The sequence below is a fragment of the Sapajus apella genome, unplaced genomic scaffold (genome assembly GCF_009761245.1).
Source record: "Sapajus apella isolate SASKATOON/1434 unplaced genomic scaffold, GSC_monkey_1.0 scaffold6, whole genome shotgun sequence".
Taxonomy (NCBI): Eukaryota; Metazoa; Chordata; class Mammalia; order Primates; family Cebidae; genus Sapajus; species Sapajus apella.
In genome coordinates, this window is record NW_022436946.1 from 3,469,475 (window position 1) to 3,487,355 (window position 17,881).

General features: G+C 35.7%; 1 protein-coding gene across 2 annotated transcripts in view; it reads right to left on the reverse strand.

The window, feature by feature from the left end:
* Positions 1-17,881, reverse strand: part of ADGB (androglobin) — a 213,220-nt gene that overhangs the window by 9,960 nt on the left and 185,379 nt on the right. For both annotated transcript variants that reach the window (XM_032274516.1, XM_032274517.1), the window contains exons 30-33: positions 8,714-8,886; positions 6,133-6,312; positions 5,282-5,384; positions 2,609-2,809 (exon numbers count right to left, since the gene is read on the reverse strand). In XM_032274516.1, the coding sequence (XP_032130407.1) occupies positions 2,609-2,809; positions 5,282-5,384; positions 6,133-6,312; positions 8,714-8,886 (657 nt within the window). The remainder of the gene's footprint in view (positions 1-2,608; positions 2,810-5,281; positions 5,385-6,132; positions 6,313-8,713; positions 8,887-17,881) is intronic.

Here is a 17,881-nt window from a genome sequence, read left to right on the forward strand (position 1 = left end):
TGGTTGATGGACATTTGGGCTGATTCCGTATTTTGCAGTTGTGAATTGTACTGCTATAAACATGTGTGTAGTAGTACATTTTTCATATGGTGACTTCTTTTCCTTTGGGTAGAGTAGTGGGATTGCTGGATTAAGTGGTAGATCTACTTTTAGCTCTTTAAGGAATCCCCACACACTGTTTCCATGTTGGTTGTACGAGCTTACATTCCCACCAGCAATGTAAAAGAGTTTCCTTTTCACCATGTCCATATCCACATCTATTATTTTTTGGTTTTTTGATTGTGCCATTCTTGCAGGAATAAGGTGGTATTACATTGTGGTTTTGATTCGCATTTACCTAATAATTAATAATGTTGAGCATTTTTTTCATATGTTTCTTGGCCATTTGTGTATCTTACTTTGAAAATTGTCATTCATGAACTTAGCCCACTTTTTGATGGGGTTATTTGTTTTTGTTTTTCTTGTTGATTTGTTTGAGTTCCTTGTAGATTCTGTATATCAGTCCTTTATCAAATGCATAGTTTGGGAAGAATTTCTCCCACTTTGTGGGTTGTCTGTTTACTCTGTTGATTATTTCTTTTGCTGTGCAGAAGCTTTTTAGTTTAATGAAGTCCCATCTACTTATCTTTGTTTTTGTTGCATTTGCTTTTGGGTTCTTGGTCATGAGTCTTTGCCTAAGCCAATATCTAGAAGGGTTTTTCTGATGTTATCTTCTGGAATCTTTGTGGTGCCTGGCCTTAGATTTAAGTCTTTGATCCATCTTGAGTTGATTTTCATATAAGATGAGAGAGGAGGATCCAGTTTCCTTCTTCTACATGTGGCTTGCCAATTATCCCAGCACCATTTGTTGAATAGCATGTCCTTTCCCCATTTTCTGTTTCGTTTGCTTTTTGAAGATCAGATGATTATAAGTAATTGACTTTATTTCTGGGTTCTTATTGTGTTCCATTGTCTACATGCCTGTTTTTATGCAAGTGCCATGCTGTTTTGGTAAATATAGCCTTATAGTATTATTTGAAGTTGGGCAATGTGATGCCTCCAGATTTGTTCTTTTTGCTTAGTTTTGCTTTGGCTAAGCAGATTGGTGATGCTTTGGCTATGCAGGCTCTTTTTTGGTTCCAAATTAATTTTAGGAGTGTTTTTTTCCAGTTCTGTGAAGAATTTTGATGGGAATCACATTGAATTTGTAGATTGCTTTAGGCAGTATGGTCATTTTGACAATATTGATTCTACCCATCCATGAGCATGGGACATGTTTCCATTTCTTTCTGTCATCTATGATTTCTTCCAGCAGCGTTTTGTAGTTTTCTTTGTAGAGCTCTGTCACCCCCTTGGTTAGGTATATTCCTAAGTTTTTCTTTTCTTGGCAGCTCTTGTGAAAGGCATTGAGTGCTTGATTTGCTTCTCAGCTTGGTTGCTACCGTTATATATAAGTGTTGCTCATTTGTGCACATTGATTTGTATCCCAAAACTTTACTGAGTTCATTTATCAGATCTCGGAGCTTTTTGGACGAGTCTTTAGGGTTTTCTGGGTGTATGATCATGTCATCAGCAAACAGTGACAGTTTGGCTTTCATGGTACACATGTACCACATTTTCTTTATCCAGTCTGCAACTGATGGGCATTTAGATTGCTTCCATGTCTTTGCTATTGTAGTGTTGCAATGAACATTCACAGGCTTGTGTCTTTATGGTAAAATGATTTATATTTCTCTGGGTGTATACTCAGCAATGGGATTGCTAGATCAAATGGTTGAACTAATTTTGCTTCTTTCTAAGATATACTTTTTTGCTCCCTGGGTTCAAAACAAATAGAAAAATAAAGAGTAAGATTATACTATTGATCTAGGTTTAATCAGAGGATGTAGCTTGATGTGAGAGACAAATGGGCTATGATCACCGGAGCTGAGTGACTCTTCCAGCACAGTCTTGGTAGTGTTCTCTGAACTGAGGGAAGAGCAGTGCTTCCATGGGTACCCTTAGTTTATTCTCTCCAAATGCATTAATAGGACATTTAGTTCTCTTTAAGACAGAAGGAGTTAAGAGTTACTTAAGAATTATCCTTCCTCGTGGGAACCAGGAGTGTGGAAAGGCATTTTCCTTTGATCAGGGATTTAGGTTCTGTTTAGTGAACAGATATGAATCCATATGGAAATGAATCAAGTCAGGGTTACTTGTGCACCACTGAAAACTGCTCTTTTCAACGTTTAAAATTTGCTATTAAAATTTGTTATTAGAGATAAAAAGAAAATCTGTCATGTAGCATGCTACAGATAACACACAAAAAATCTGTGTTTAACAACAAGTGTATGTGTGAATGCTGGCATTTTATTTTTTAGCATTTGTAGACAAAGCCTATACACAGAAAAAATATAAACGTGAATTTGGGGGTGGAGTTTTGCCCACTTTTATCTTTTGGCTAAAGTATTTAGTAATCAGGTCGTTGAGCAAATTCCCAACTGTGTTAAGTAAAATGAAAATCTGTAAACCCAAATGACATCTTTTTCCACTTTTATAGCCCTAGCTGTCACTTATGTTTAAGTTAAATTTTTTCCACAATTTTTATTTGAAAATACATGTTTATTGTACAAATGACAGCATTACTTACTAATGTTTTCCTTTCGCGTGCTCTGCTCTTCCTTCCCTGGTGAAGATGCTGCTCCACTTTCGCTGCTTGTGGATTTTGCCAGATCCTTCAAGGTCTTGGTCAATTGCCACTTCTTCCACACTGCACTCCCTGATCCTGTTTGTGGCTCTGAACCCGCAGAATTCTTTGAGTCTGGCTCTTTTACACCACTTGCAGGCATTTCTATGACAACATCACATGTGCATTACTGAAAAAGCTTGCATTCCATGAAATCGCATGCAAAAAGTAACAGGGCTTGATGATTGGAGCACAGATTTAGAGCAGATGATTCAAAAGCTCTGTAACTTCTAACCAGAGTACCAGTCAAAGTGACTGTCACCCTAGAAGGGTGACCCAAGCAGGAAGTGTGTCTGGAAACTGCCTCCATATATTAAAATGCCACATAAAAATCAAGGCTTTTAGAAGTTGGGATGATATAAATGGAAATGGGATATTCAAATTATTGGGGCTGCTGTGAAGGTGGGCCCTGGAGGAAGTACAACCAGCTCTACGCTGAGAATGGTTCATAATAGATGGGGTGTTCCTCTCTGTGGGGGGATCCCTATATGCAAATATTTATTTAAAATTGTCTTAAAATAGAGCTGAACAGAACTCTTCCTTGTGAAGTCATAAAGCTGGGAAGTCTTTTCTTGATACTCTGATTCTATTCAGTGCTCCAGATCCCTAGCCTAGGAAAAACTGTGTACAACCTACCACAATTTCCACATTATATGTAGACATTATTTTCCTATATCTCAATTGCAGGTGACCAAATTCATGTTATATTCTGCACTGAATGAAAGGTGGCAATAGGAAAGGACTTAAAAGCATGAAGAAATGTTGAAATAAAAGGCAGATATTCAGTAGTCAAAGGTCGATTCCTTAAAAGTATTATTAAAGTTGATGCATCCCTAGAGCAAGACTGATTGAGAAAAAAAAAAAAAAGAGGTAAAACGGAAACTTATTCTGGTAAGTTGAACTTACATAAAATAAACACATTTCCTATAAAATGCAGTTTACTATCCCAGACACAGTAAGAAATAAAACAATTAAATAGTGAGACATACAGGGTACATATGAGTCTAAAATGAAGTTCAAGAATAGGCGAATTTTTTTGATGGTGATGGCGGTCGAGCTAGTTGTTACCTTGAGGGAGGAAATGACTTGGAAACAAATGAGGACTTTCAGTATGTGGAGTTTCCTATCTTGATTTATACCGTGGCTACTGAGTGTATTCACAGGCAAAAATTAATCGAGCTGTAGAGTTAAAATTTGTCCCTTTTATTGTGTGTATGTTCTGTGACAGGGTGAGGCTCTCTGAGCCCTGTTCTCAACTAGGCCTTGTCCTTGGCCTGCTGACCCCAGTTTTAGTAAAAAAAAAATCCTGCTAAGTCAGTTTATCCAGAATCCTTCAACCCTTGAAATCTAATCAAGTTCCTCTTTCCTGACCCTTGATACCTAACCAAGTTCCTCTTAGTAATTTATCATCTACGCCCTCACCTGGACTGTTGGTTTAAAATCCCCATATGTTCCTGTTACATCTACACTTGAATTCGATCTCTCCTCTACTTCAATAGTCTGGAATTAAGTCTTTTGGACATTTTTAATGTATCCAGTATATTTTTACACATACATTAAAACAAAATATGAAAAATAATAATACATCTACAGCCTAAAGGACAAGAACGGAATCCTATTCCCTTTCGTTTTCCTTGTATTACATTAGAATCAATCAGAGGAGTAGTGAGGACTTGAAGAGTTAGACATATTTCAAATCCTAACTTCATCACTTTTGAGATGTATGACTTAGGAAGAATAAGGTGGCTCTCTGAGCTTTGGTCTCTTTATCTCCAAAATGGGAAGAGTAAGTAATACATGCCTCACAGTTGCTATAGGTTAAAGTGAAATAATAAATGTAAAATGCTTTGCCTATCCCAGGATAACAGACTTAGGATGGTATTTGCTATTCACATGTTCATATGAACAGTTAAGAGATATTATGTTTATAACAATTATTGAATTACGTTGCTGAATATATTAAAATGTAAAAGCATGATTTAGGATGTGAATGCCTTCTGCCTCCAAGAACACGCCAGTGTGGTGATAGACGCAGTCAGTCAAGCAGCTGAGAGAAGACACCGGTATCCTGAAGGGGCTGTCTGCAGGCTAATTCTGTCTCTGGCTCTGAACTTAGAATATTACTGAAGGTTTCTGGTGCCTGCGTCCTTATTGATAAATTAGAATAATATTATAACATATACTTAAATGGGTTGATATGAGTATGACTTATTTATGATTATTAGAAAGTACAAGATTTATAGTAGTAGACCTACCTTCAAGTTTTGTACTGCTACTTTCTAACTAGGTTGCATCATTCTTTCTGGTTTTATCATTTCTTAAATGGAGAAAATCACATCTACTTGCACAGTGTGTACGGGGTGGGGAGATGTAGGTCTTAAATGGGAAATGTGTGAAAGTGATTTGAAGTGGAAGCACTGTTCATATAGGTATCTGAAATTGTGTGACCTTTTATAATCCCCAAGAAAAGAGATTCTGAAATGTCTCCTTTTTGCCAAGCACAGCACACTGATTATTTGTTAAGAAGTGCAAGTCACAGCTCTGTGCTCCGAGGAGGCTGGGGCAGGATTCACTGACCTTCTTCCGTTGGTTTAGTTTGGCTTGCAGATATAGGCGGACTCTCAGCATCAGATGCTTTCTTAATGAACCCGCTAAGGTAATGCAAACGAGCCTGAGAAGCCTAAAGAACAAACATGCACAGCTTTTTAAAAGCTCTTCAAAAGCAACAACCAGTACGGGTAATACATATAAATAGTATTCAATCAAAAAAGAAACAGGAAAATGTGAATTAAATAGGGCAGTCTAAATGAAGCAGGCCAGCTCTTCATTATCAGATAAATTCTGAATCATCCATAATTTTGACAGTTATTTTTGAGAATGGATGAATAGGCAGCTGTAGAAAGAACACATTTCTGGGCGTACTGTCTTAGATGCAGTGGCTCCTGAATCTTTTTCATCTGCCCCAATAACCCTGAACTGTGTCATTGAAGCACTTAAATAGTAATAGTGTCACTATGGCAATCACTCTTACAGCAAATAGAAAGGGGAGAAAGAGACTAGATGTGTGTATTCCACAAGGGGGCAGCACATGGTTATTAATCCATCTAAGGCTGTGCAAAGTTTAGTAAAACACATGCTAAACATTTAGATGCTTTCTTATTTAGGGGTGTTGAAGGCAGATGTGCAGATTGCCAGGGCTATGTGAAAGAATGAGGTAATCCATAGTTTGGGCCTATAAGTGGGAAGGTAACATTTTACAATGTGTCCAAAGGTGGTCTTAACATATGGTTATTCAATGTCTGTCTGATAACATTTCAGGTACCATTACTAAAGGACAGATTCTATGGTTTTACCAGCATGAAAACTTTTTTTCAGAGCATGCCTAAGGAGGAAAAGTAAAAGATGACGGCTTTTCGAAGTCAAGTGACCTTGATTGCTCTTCCTGGCTCAGTTGTCTCCCAGGCTTGTTTCATGGCTCGGATTTCATCTGCCCGTTCTGTATCCTTTTTCACTTCAAATAATTCTGATTCATTGTGTTCAGTGACCAGCCTCAAAATCCAATAGGGTTTATTTGGGTCTTCTTGTTGAGAGTGAACAGTGGATGATGTCTGATAAAATAAAATAAAAACTCTTGGGTTGCATGCTTTCCTCCTTTCAAAAGGGTCTAGATTTTACCTTATGATATATAATTCCACTATTAGGTATTTATTAGAGATAAATGAAAAATATATATATTTATAAAAGACTTGTACAAAAATGTTCATTGTAGTCTTATTCATAATAATACACACAAGAAACCAACATACATGTCTATCAATCAAGGAATGGTTAAACAAATTGTAATATAGCCATATAATTGGAAACTGCTTAATATTTAAAAGTAAAAAGCTACTGACATATACCACAGGCAGATATTATGCTTAGATAAAGAAGTTGAGCACAAAAGGGTACATCATCTTGCATGTCATTTTTATGAAATTCCAGAGCAATTTAGGCAAAGCTAATCTATGGTGACTGAAAGATCAGTTGTTACCAGATGAGATGTAAGAATTAGAAAATTGAATGCAAGGAAGTTTGAGATAATTCCTGAGCTTATGGAAATGATCTATAATTTATATCTTGATAGGGGCATGGATTACATGGTGAATACATGTATCAAAAACTCACTGAATTTTACAGCTGCAATTTGTGCATTTCACTGTATGCAAATTTTCCTTAAAAACTGTATACATTAAATTCTAAATTGTACTTATGTTCACTCATAGCATCTCTTCACCAAAATGAGAGCAGGATAGTTGATCATTTCCCGGTCTGTATGTACTTGTTATATATTCATTATGAACATTAACAACATTTTAATGTCTCATGGGGTCACCTGCATGGACCATAGGCTGGGAGACAACTTTTACATAGGTGAGGCTCATAGGTGGCAACTGGGCAGGAAGAGAGGCTTGAAACTAATGTGGTTACATAGCACTTTACATAAGGTTGAGACTATGTCAATTATCACTGATCAATAATGCAGTTGGGGAAGAGGGGATTGGTATAACCACTGAATAGTGTCCACCTGCCGTTTGGTTTCAGTGTTACCAAAATGACCTTGCTTTCTACAGTATTTCCCTAATATTCTGGTGAGACTCGACTTTCACAAGTGGAAATTATTTTATTTCCTCCTTTTAACACAGAGTACATTAGTTTTTATAATTTTTTAAATTGCTTAATAAATGAGTTTATCAGAAACTTTTCTGGGATCAAATCTTGATCAGGAAAGGGAGCGCTGTGAAGATACTAAGGGAGGCTTTCTTGTAGGAATCTATGGATTGGGTTAATCTTACTTTACTTCCAAGGATAGACTTCAGCTAAGAAATAAAAGCTTTGAAATCTCTAGGAACCGTTCCTGGAGTCTAAACAAGTCATCATGTCTTCTTATTTGCTAATTTTCCTTTATTGTCTATTTTTCTAATGGTACTGACATCCTCCTTAGCTATTCCTGCTGGAAACCTGAGAGATATACTTTGTTCCTTTTTGTTCCTTAACGCCCACTTTGGATTGATAACTACACTCCACCTTTTGTTTTCTCAATAGTTCTTGGTCTGTCCTACCCTTCCTTTCTTTTTTCCTGTTCCTGACATACTTTGGACTCTTTTGCTTAGACTACTGAAGTACTTTCTTGAATTCTCTTCATCTCCAGTCTTTCTTCCTTTAAGTCCACACTCTTAAAAGTCATGAGGGTAACTGAAATGTAAATCTGATCATGTTAAATCCCCCAAGTTCCAGTCCTGCTTAACCTAGGCAGAAATGGTGGGAAGATTTGGTTCTCACAGGCATTTTGTTTAGAGTGCAGTGTTTTTAAGTAACTTGAAATTCTTTAGGCCTGTGTTTGCACTCCTCAAGTTTGCCATCCACATCCTCTTCCTTATTCTTCATCATTGCAATTTTCTAACTGGCCCTGAAGTAGTTTTGACTCATGACCTCTGAACTGTGTATAGAGTCCCAGCCTTCCAGTGAAGCTTTAAGGCCCTCTTCCAGCTGACCCTTACTGGCCCCTCCAGCCTCATCTCTCATACTTGAATGCTTTAAAAAAACATTTTGAGTTGATTTTCATCTCATCATGTCTTTGCTTATTAACTCGGTTCAGAACTCAGTTCCTCCTGGAAGAGGCTAGATCACAACCTATCTTTTCTACACTGCATATACAACATTCAACATTCGGTCTCCTCCAATATTGGACTGTGAATTCTTTTAGGGTTGGTACTAAACATATTTATCTTAGAAACTCAAGTGCCATGAATAGTGTTCTACATACTAAAGATTTAATTAATGGTTTTTGATACTGAACTAGAAAAGGGAGTTTGGGGAAGGTGTCCAAGGAATGTCTGCAAGGTATCTAGATGATTTCTGGAATCAGGGAGAAAGAATGTGTCACAGTTTTGTTCTCAGAAGAGATAGGCAAGTAGGCATCCAGTGAACCTAAAATCATTGACTCCAATAAAAAAATTTTACACCCACCTGAGAGTCAAAGCGAGGTGCTTGTTTTTCTTTGGCTGTCTTTTCTTTCTCAGAAGACTTTTCTTTGCCTTTCCTTGTTATTTTGGAAGTTACTGAAGATTTTTGTCCCTCACTAATAGCGTGGGAGTCTGGGCTCCCTAAGGTAATTAACTCCTCATGTTTTTCACCATGAACTAGAGAGACATAAAAATAAAAACTGGTAAGTCATAATATAACAATAAAATAGTTTCACAAAGGACAAGTGAGTCAACTCAGAAATGTGGTTAAGCTATCAGACTTGTATTTTTTTAAAAAACAGACAGATTTTTATAAAGGTCTGTTTGACACCTTTTCATAAAATTTACATATAATTCATATACCATACACTCACCATTGATATGGATAAATCAGTAGGCTTTGGTACATTTATAAGACTGTGTAACCATCACCACTATACAATTTATTTCCAATATGGATGCCTTTTTTTCATTCATTGCATAATTATGTTGGCTAATACTTGTAATACAATATTGAACTCATTTACCTGTGCTTTAATCTTTATTATTCCCTTACTTCTGCTTGGTTTGGACATAGTTATCTCTTACTTTTCTAGTTTTCTAGTTTTTTAAGATGGAAGACAAGTTACTGATTTGTGATCTTATGTCATTGTAATATAAGCATTTGTAGCTATATACTTCTTTCAACACCACTTTTACCACATCCTCTGGTTTTCTAAAATTCGTTCCTAAGAATTTCTTAGTTTCTCTTGGGATTTCTTCCTTGATCCATTGGTTAAGAGTATGTTGTCTAAGTTTTACATATTTGTGAAATTCTCCATTTTTTTTCTTATTGCTTTCTACTTACTTTCAGTTGTGACCAGGAAATATATTTGATTAATTTCCATAGTTTTACTTTTATTTAGACTTGTTTTATTTATTTATATATGGTCTATATTGCAGAATGTTCCACATGCCCTTGAGAAGAGTATGTATTCTGCTATTGTTGAATAGAGGATTCTAAAAGTATCTGTTAGGTCAAATTGGTTTACAGAGTTGTTCAAGCCTTCCATTTCCTTACTAATTTTTGTTTAGTTGGTCTACTTATTATTAAAATTGGGGTATTAAAGTTTCCAACTATTATTGTTGAATTGTCTATTTCTTCTTTCAATTCTGTCAGTTTTTGCTTCATGTGTTTTGAATTATGTTGTTAGGTTCATGTATGTTTATAATTGCTATATTGCTTGATGAAGTACCCAGTTACCATTATAAAATATCCTTTTTTGTCTTTATTAACATTTTTAATCTTAGACCCATTTTGTCTGGTATTAGTATAGCCACTCCAGATCCCTTTTGGTTACTCTTTTCATAGTATTGTTTTTTCCACTTTTTTGCTCTCAAACTATTTGTATTTTTGAAACTGAAGTGTGTTGCTTACAGAGAGCATATAATTAGGTCATGTGATTGTTGGCCTTTTAGCCATTCTCTGCCTTTTAACTGGAGCGTTAAAGTACATTTAAAATGATTATTAATATAAGATTTATGTCTGATTTTTTACTATTTCTTATACACTATACCCTGTCTTTTTTATTTCTCAATTCCTCCACTATTGTTTACTGCCGTGCCATTTTAATTTCCTTGTTTTTTGTTTGTTTATATACATTTTTGAGTTAGTTTCTTAGTGGTTGCTTGGGGATTATAATTAAAACCTTAATTTATAACCATCTAGTTTAGATTAAAACCAATTTAATTTCAATAGTTTGCAAAAACCTTGTTCTTATATTTCTGTCCCCTTTATCTTATCACAAATTTCATCTTTATGCATATTGAGCCCATCAACACAGACTTATGATCATTGCTTTCAGCTGTTGTCTGTTAAATCACATAGGAGAATACAAAGAGTGATAAGCAAAAAATACATTTATACTGACTTTCATATTTATCTATGTAGTGTTACTGATGCACTTAACTTCTTCATGTAGATCCAAGTTACTGCCTAGTGTCTTCTTTTTAAGCTGGAATAAATTCCTCTAGTACTTTTTAGGGCAGGTGTGTTTTCAAAACAAGCTGCCTCAGTTTGTTTTCAAAATAAATTGAAAAGTATTTTCAGTTGTTGTTTTCCTGAGATATCTTAATTTCTCCATTATTTTTGAATGACAGCTTTTCTGGGTATAAAATTCTTGATTGATAATTTTATTTGCAGTTCTTTGAATATGTCTTCCCACTGGCTTCTGCTGTCCCTAGATTTTGATGTAAAAAATTGGTGTTAAAGTATTATTGAGTATTATTTGTATGTGATAAGCCACTTCTCCCTTGCTGCTTTTAAGATTCCTTGTCTTTCTCTTTAGAGAGTTTTTTATGAGGTGTCTAGCTCTGGGTCTCTGATTTGTGCTACTTGGAGTTTCTTTAACTTCCTGAATGTGTCAATTAATGTTTCTCATCAAATTGGAACATTTTCAGCCATTATTTCTTCAAATACCCTTTCTGCCACTTTCTTTCTTCTCCTTCTGGAGTTCCCATTATGTATATGTTGGTATGTGTGATGGTCTCCCATAAGTCTCTGAAGATCTGTTCCTTTTTCCTCATTCTGTATCCTCAGACTGCATAATCTCAGACTATCTACCATTTTGTGGAGAAAGCTCTGCACAATCAGTAGTTTTGAGTCAGTTTTGTAAGGAGAGTCTTCCAGGAAATCATCTGTGGGAATTCACTCAGGGTGGTAGCAAAAATATTAAGGGAAAAATATTAGCAAAAGTTATATAATTAGTCTCAAACACTTTTGGAAGGCCTAAGGGTTTTTTTCTATAGTTCTTGGCTAAAGGCAGCCTTGTCCCCTTAGTTAAATAAATTAGAGTAGAATCAAAGGAATGTGGGAGTTTACCTAACTAACTTGTTTACTCATGTGGTCTTAACACTAACCTTTGAGCCAGATAGCCCTCTGGCAGGTGGGAAGGTCAACCAGGGACATTACCCAATAATGGTGTTTGCTTTAGGCATCCAGAACCTGTCCTTTGATCTTTAACCTCTTGTGGCATTGACTCAAGCCTTTGTCAATTAAACTTTATGAAATAAAAGCAAATCACACTGGCTAGTGGGGGCTGGTGGTTGCAACTGTTTACAGTGCTCTCCAGGGAGTCTGTAAGCAGCCATGGACCCTCAGCTGAACTGGCAAAGCATAATATCTGTGTGTCAGTGTACTTTATTCATTCATAGCTGAGTGAGGGTCTGCAGGACAGACCCCTGCAGGTGTTGACCCCGACAGTGGCACCCAGTGGAGGTGACCCTGACAATTATCAAACAAGTCAAATAATGATAAGTGTTTGGGAGTAAGACCTGGAAATAAATCCAACTCCATTTTACTTCTTCTGGCATCTGCCAATATGTGCCAAAAATATTGGCTGTTTTTTTTTTTTTTTCAAAACTACTGCTGAGCTGAGGAACAGGGACAAGTCAAAATGCCATAAAGTTTCTTGTTCTTACAGAAATCCAGCTGTTTTTCTTGAATAAACAATCCTCAGTTGCTGTAGTTTCCAGAGTTCTGAAAAAGTTGACTGTCATAATTTTTTGCCAGGTTTTTCATTGCTTTTATGGGGTTACTAATTTTTGGAGTTCTTACTCTGCCGTTTTCACTGACATTCTCCAGGATTTATTTTCTGTCCAAACCTTCTGAGGATTTTCTGAGATAGGACCCTGGGACAGTGGAAAAATTCATATAGCCTGGAGACCTTGTCACAAGTGCATGAAATTACAGAGCACTCTGTGGAGGAAGGTGAGATTACCTTCTAAGCAGCTCAGCTCTTGCTTGTAATGGGTAGGACAGATGAATACTGACTGATTAAAAAGTGAGTAAAAGGTTTACAGAAAGAGAATAAAGTTATCTAAATGAGAGGAAAGATAGGCCTAAAATTAGAGACCTAGAAACAACCACAAGAGAAGAAGAAAAAAAAGAAATAAAAACAAAGACTTTTATTAAAAAAACACATAGTAAAATCAACTTTTCTCAGAAACCCAAGATAGAAAGTCAGAGAGGCCACAGAGGACACCTTTTCCTGTACATTCTTTCACATCTTTTGTCAGCCATAAACTTCAGGGTGGCAGAAACACTGCCTTCACAGAAATGCAAACTCAGTGCTGCTGTTTTTCAGCCTCCTCAGGCCTCCCCTGCCTCCAGCCTGTCCTTCATCTTAACCCAAAGATAAGGTAACCAGCCTTCAACCACCCTCACTGGCCATGGCTACCACTTCAGCCTCTGGTCCCAAGAAAATCCAGGTCTTAGTGATCTCAATGCCAACAAAGGATGGGGGTCACTGTATTTTAGAGCTCCATTTGTGGCCCACTTTACTTAAGCCAGTCTCATAAAAACTGAGCTAGGATAACTCATTATTTTCAATTTGGGCTGCCAGACAAGTCTGTTACTAATAATGCTGTGTTTGTTGTCACAAAATAGTGCTGCTAATGCTGTGCTTATTGTAACACAACAATTCACAATTTTGGTGAATATACAGATCATACAGATAACCTGTAAAATGCACATATGGGGGCCCACACCTCAGAGATGCCAACTCAGTCGTTGGGTGAGGTGCACAGAAATCTGCAGTTTAAAATTTACCTCAAGTGATTCTGATACAAGTGGCCTGTAGGTTATACTTTGAGAAACACTGCTTTAAGAAGTCTGTACAGTTTTCCCTTTTGCCAGAGAAGTGCTGCAAAAGGATGGGCTGAAGGGAAGAATGCCAATGGGTTAGGGTTCAAAGAAGCCGAAGGTGCCCTCACAAGAGTGGTTCTCAAACTTTAGGCTGTGTCATAATCTCTTGAAGGGCTTACCACAGAACAGATTTCTGGGCACCAACCCTAAAGTTTCTGATTTGGTAGGTCTGTGGTAGGGTCTCAAAATGTATATTTTTCACAAGTTTCCAGATGGTGCTGAGGCAGCTGATCCAAGGATGACACTTGGAGAACCACTGGTTTACTTTTAGAAAAGTATAATTACCTTTCCCCAACATGAAGGACGTTAACCTTATGCTCTATTAACCCTTTCTAACAATAAATATGAAAGTGGTGAGGGGAAATTATTTAAATTATTTATTTGTTGAAAATAATATTTATTGAGTCTTTAATATGTTTCTTTCTTTTTTAAGTCCTAAAGCATCGTGGGACATATTCAGAGAAGTTATATAATTTAGTCAAGTCTCCCAACTGATAAGAACTGAATCTGTGTTCAAATACAAGTTCAAAGGACCTGTCAGTCTCTTTCAGAACTGGAGTCTGGTAAGTCTATTAGCAATGTAAAATAGTCATTGTTAATAACCCATATTTATCAATTGCCTGGTGCCCAGTTATTAGCTTCTTTAAAATTGGGGGACAGACCACCCTACCAGACTGCAAAGGGACTGTGAGCACTCTTATAAAGTGGAAGCTTGCCCTTCTGCCAGCAATCCCAACTGCTAAGAAGTGTTGCTGTGGGGAAAATCCTTTGGTCAAATAGTCAAATGAGCAGGAGGTAAATTCTGGCTCAGCTGCTAAATAGGTTAACTTTTGTAGGTTTATTACATTCTTTGAGTCTAAGTTTCCTTATCTGTGTAATGGAGATACGAGCACCATACTCACAGAGCTTAAAATAATCAATACAGAGCATTTAAAATAGGATCCTATCTGGTATCATACACCCACTGGGTTTTTTAAATGCTTAACAAATGTCAGCTGAAATTGAATCTCAAACTGCCCCATGAAGCATTTCTGGGGCTTTCTTGTTTTACTACACATAGCTTTTAGTGTTTGAGTAATACATTTAGGTGTATTTGGTTCCACTGAAGTTAACATATCACAATATTCAAGTTTACATACACAAAATACCTACTAAAGTGTCAGGCACACAGCAGGCATGTGCCATCCTTCTTCTTTACATTCTTAATATATGGAATAAAATAATTTCCAAAATTTTCAATAGCAAAATTTGGGGTAACCTGTTCTCACATAAATTTAAATTCTTCAAAGGCCAGAACATCATTCTATATCTGATTTTAAATTTCTAATTTCATCTAGCATAATGTTGAACTAATGATTTATATTTATTATCAGATTGTTTAATATGTAAAGCTTTACAGAAAATTCATATGTATTGGGAGTACATACAGCAATAAGATGCAAGAAAAAAATCTAAGAATTATGAAACATGCTACTTCACATTGCATATTCATGTAATCAGAAGACCTCTAGAGGAAATGACCATTGGAATAAATTAATATACCCCTGGAAGAGAGGAAGTGCTCAGGGAGTATTTGTTAATGAAATGAACTCAAAAGGCCATTAATATTATGCCTTTAGGTCTCGTCTTACTGTATCTTCCATATATCCGGAACATAGTAGACAGAAATCTTCAGTGGACAACAAAACATACAAACTGTAAAAATTCAGTTTCAGTTTTACAATTAAAATTCCCTGCTTAGGTTTACATATCAGAAATAAAATCTCGTTAGGATTTGAAAATTTACATATTTCTAAGCTAGAATACTTGTTTAGAACAAAGTATACATTTATCAATTACAGTCATACTTGGTCAATATAAACAGAAAAGTCTCTTTGCATATATAAATAACATATATAACACGTAATTAATAATGTTGGGTTTCCTCAAAGACCTTGAATTGGCTACACCATGCATTCACTGTGCCAAAGAAAGAACTTCAGTATAATATTAATTAGAGTTAAAGGAATAGTGTTATAATCCTGCTAATAAAATTGAGTGAGACTTGAAACCAAATATTTTTGAGAATGACAAAGTTTATATTTGTTTTTGCAAATTGATTAGAACTTCAAAGACCCAGGTGAGCAACACAAAAAAGTAACATATTGGCAAAAGGAATTTAAGATCACGACACCAGTAATTATACATGAAGGCGGGTGATGTCACTAAGTACTATCTGCTCAAGGTTCTCCAGCCTTCTATTTTCTTAAGTGACCATGAGCCATCTCAGTAAGCAATTTTTACCAAAACTTAGGTATTAAAATATACTAAAGGTGGCACTGTTGCCTCACGTTAACCAGAGGCCAAGCTTTCTAAAAATTTATAATAGAAATATCCTAAGTTGTACTTAGCCATATTTCAGGCCTTATTCTTTTTCGTCATGAGTTATAAAGATATAAATTTTTGAAAAAAAAACAACAACAAATTATTTATTGTATTTTTCATATAAATTGTTGAGTTTAAATGAGTAAGTGGGGCAACACTGACTTTAGGATGAATATCAAATTTAACCTAGGTCAGCAGTGTACCAAAACAAAAAACAAACCCTTGACCAATTTCTTCTTGATATAAAGATTTATATTTGAAAAGTAAGCTGGCTGAGCATGGTGGTTCGTGCCTGTAATCCCAGCTATTTGGGAGGCTGAGGCAGGCAGATTGCTTGAGGCCAGGAATTTGAGACCAGCCTGGCCAACACGGTGAAACCCCATATCTACTCAAAATATACACATTAGTTGGGCATGGTGGCACACACCTGTAATCCCAGCTACTTGGGAGGCTGAGGTATAAGAATCCCTTCAGCTCAGGAGGAGGAAGTTGCCCCCCCCAAAAAAAAGTAAGCTAAGTGGATAACTTAAAGACACTAGTAACTGAATTTTTCTATGTATGTAATTTTTCCATGTGTGCAGTAACTGATAAGTGAAACATACCATACACTTAAAATTAGAGCAGGTAGATTTTGAGTTGTATATATAATTGATAAATAGCAGCTGACATATAGACATGCTTTAATTTAATCAAATTGACTAAACATTTATAAACATGACATTAAAGATCTAATTATTCTGAATTTGAAAGCTGCTTGACTTTCAAGAAGATTGCCCAACAAAATATTCTTTCAAACAAAATTTTCCTACTTCATTTAAAATACAATTTAATTCTGAATTTCTTTGCTGCTTTTCAGCAACAAACATGTGATGCAAGGTGTAATTTAATTTTAGCAGCTGCTTATTCTCACATAAAATGTTCAAATGTGGTATCAGGAAAGAAAACATAATTATTTCTGAAGACCTTTTTTTTTCTTTGGAATACATAATAATGATAATGACATTTTGTTGAGTGTTCATTCATATTATTAATTTTGTACCATTACTCAATTCTACATATTTACATTATTCTATTTCATGCATTATACTGCTATGTTCATTTTGGATATTAATGTTTTCATTTATTTTTCCTCTAGAATCTTAATAGTTACCCATCACTATAGGGAAAAACATAATATGCATCATATATACCTGATAGATGTCTTTATCTATATTACTTTTGTGTTCACTAAAGTAATATAGATAAAGACAACCATCAGAGGCGCAGTAAAGATATGAAACCAGAACTCTGTATATTATTATTTTTCCTCATTCAAACGCCCTAGACAGAATTTAATTTCCATTGGAATTGCTAACTGTGCTAGCCACTAGCTGTGTGACTGGGGGCAAGTTTCTTAAACTGTCTGTATCCAAGTGCCCTCATCTGTAAAATGACAGCACTGTAGTATTAACACCTACCTCATAAGTTTATTGGGAGGGTTAATTGAGTCAATAGATGTAAAGCCCTTCTTGGATTAATTGGGTCATTCATGTAAAGCCCTTCTTGGTCTGGTTGGTATACCAACAGTATCACCACTACCACCAGTACTGTTATGACAATACAAATTGTTAGAAAGTATCTAAAGAGCTTACATGATACGGTGGAAGATTCTGGGCTTTAGGTAAATCAGACTTATGTTAGAACCTTCACTTTGCTCCTTTCTAGCCATGCAAACTCAGGCAAATTATTCATAGCATCTAAGGCTCATTTCATCTATAAAATTGAGATGGTAATGACTACTCCCCAGAGCTTTTGTGAGAATTGAGAAGAATGAATGAAAACTACTAAGTAGAATAAGATGCACATAATGCGCTCAAACAATTATAATTCGAATAATTAAACTCCTAGATTTCTCCAGAGTTTCTTTCTTGTTTATAAAATTTAAAAGTATCATTTTTTTCCTGACTAAAATTGTATGTGCTGATTTAAGACTTCTCATTTATATGTTTTTTATTAAAATTTGTTTTTAGATATTAAAATATAAATGAAAAAGTAAAATGACTAATAATTTCAACATCCAGAACTAATTACTTTAACATATTGGCATATACGATCTTTATTTTTTTCTGAATGTATGCCTTTCCT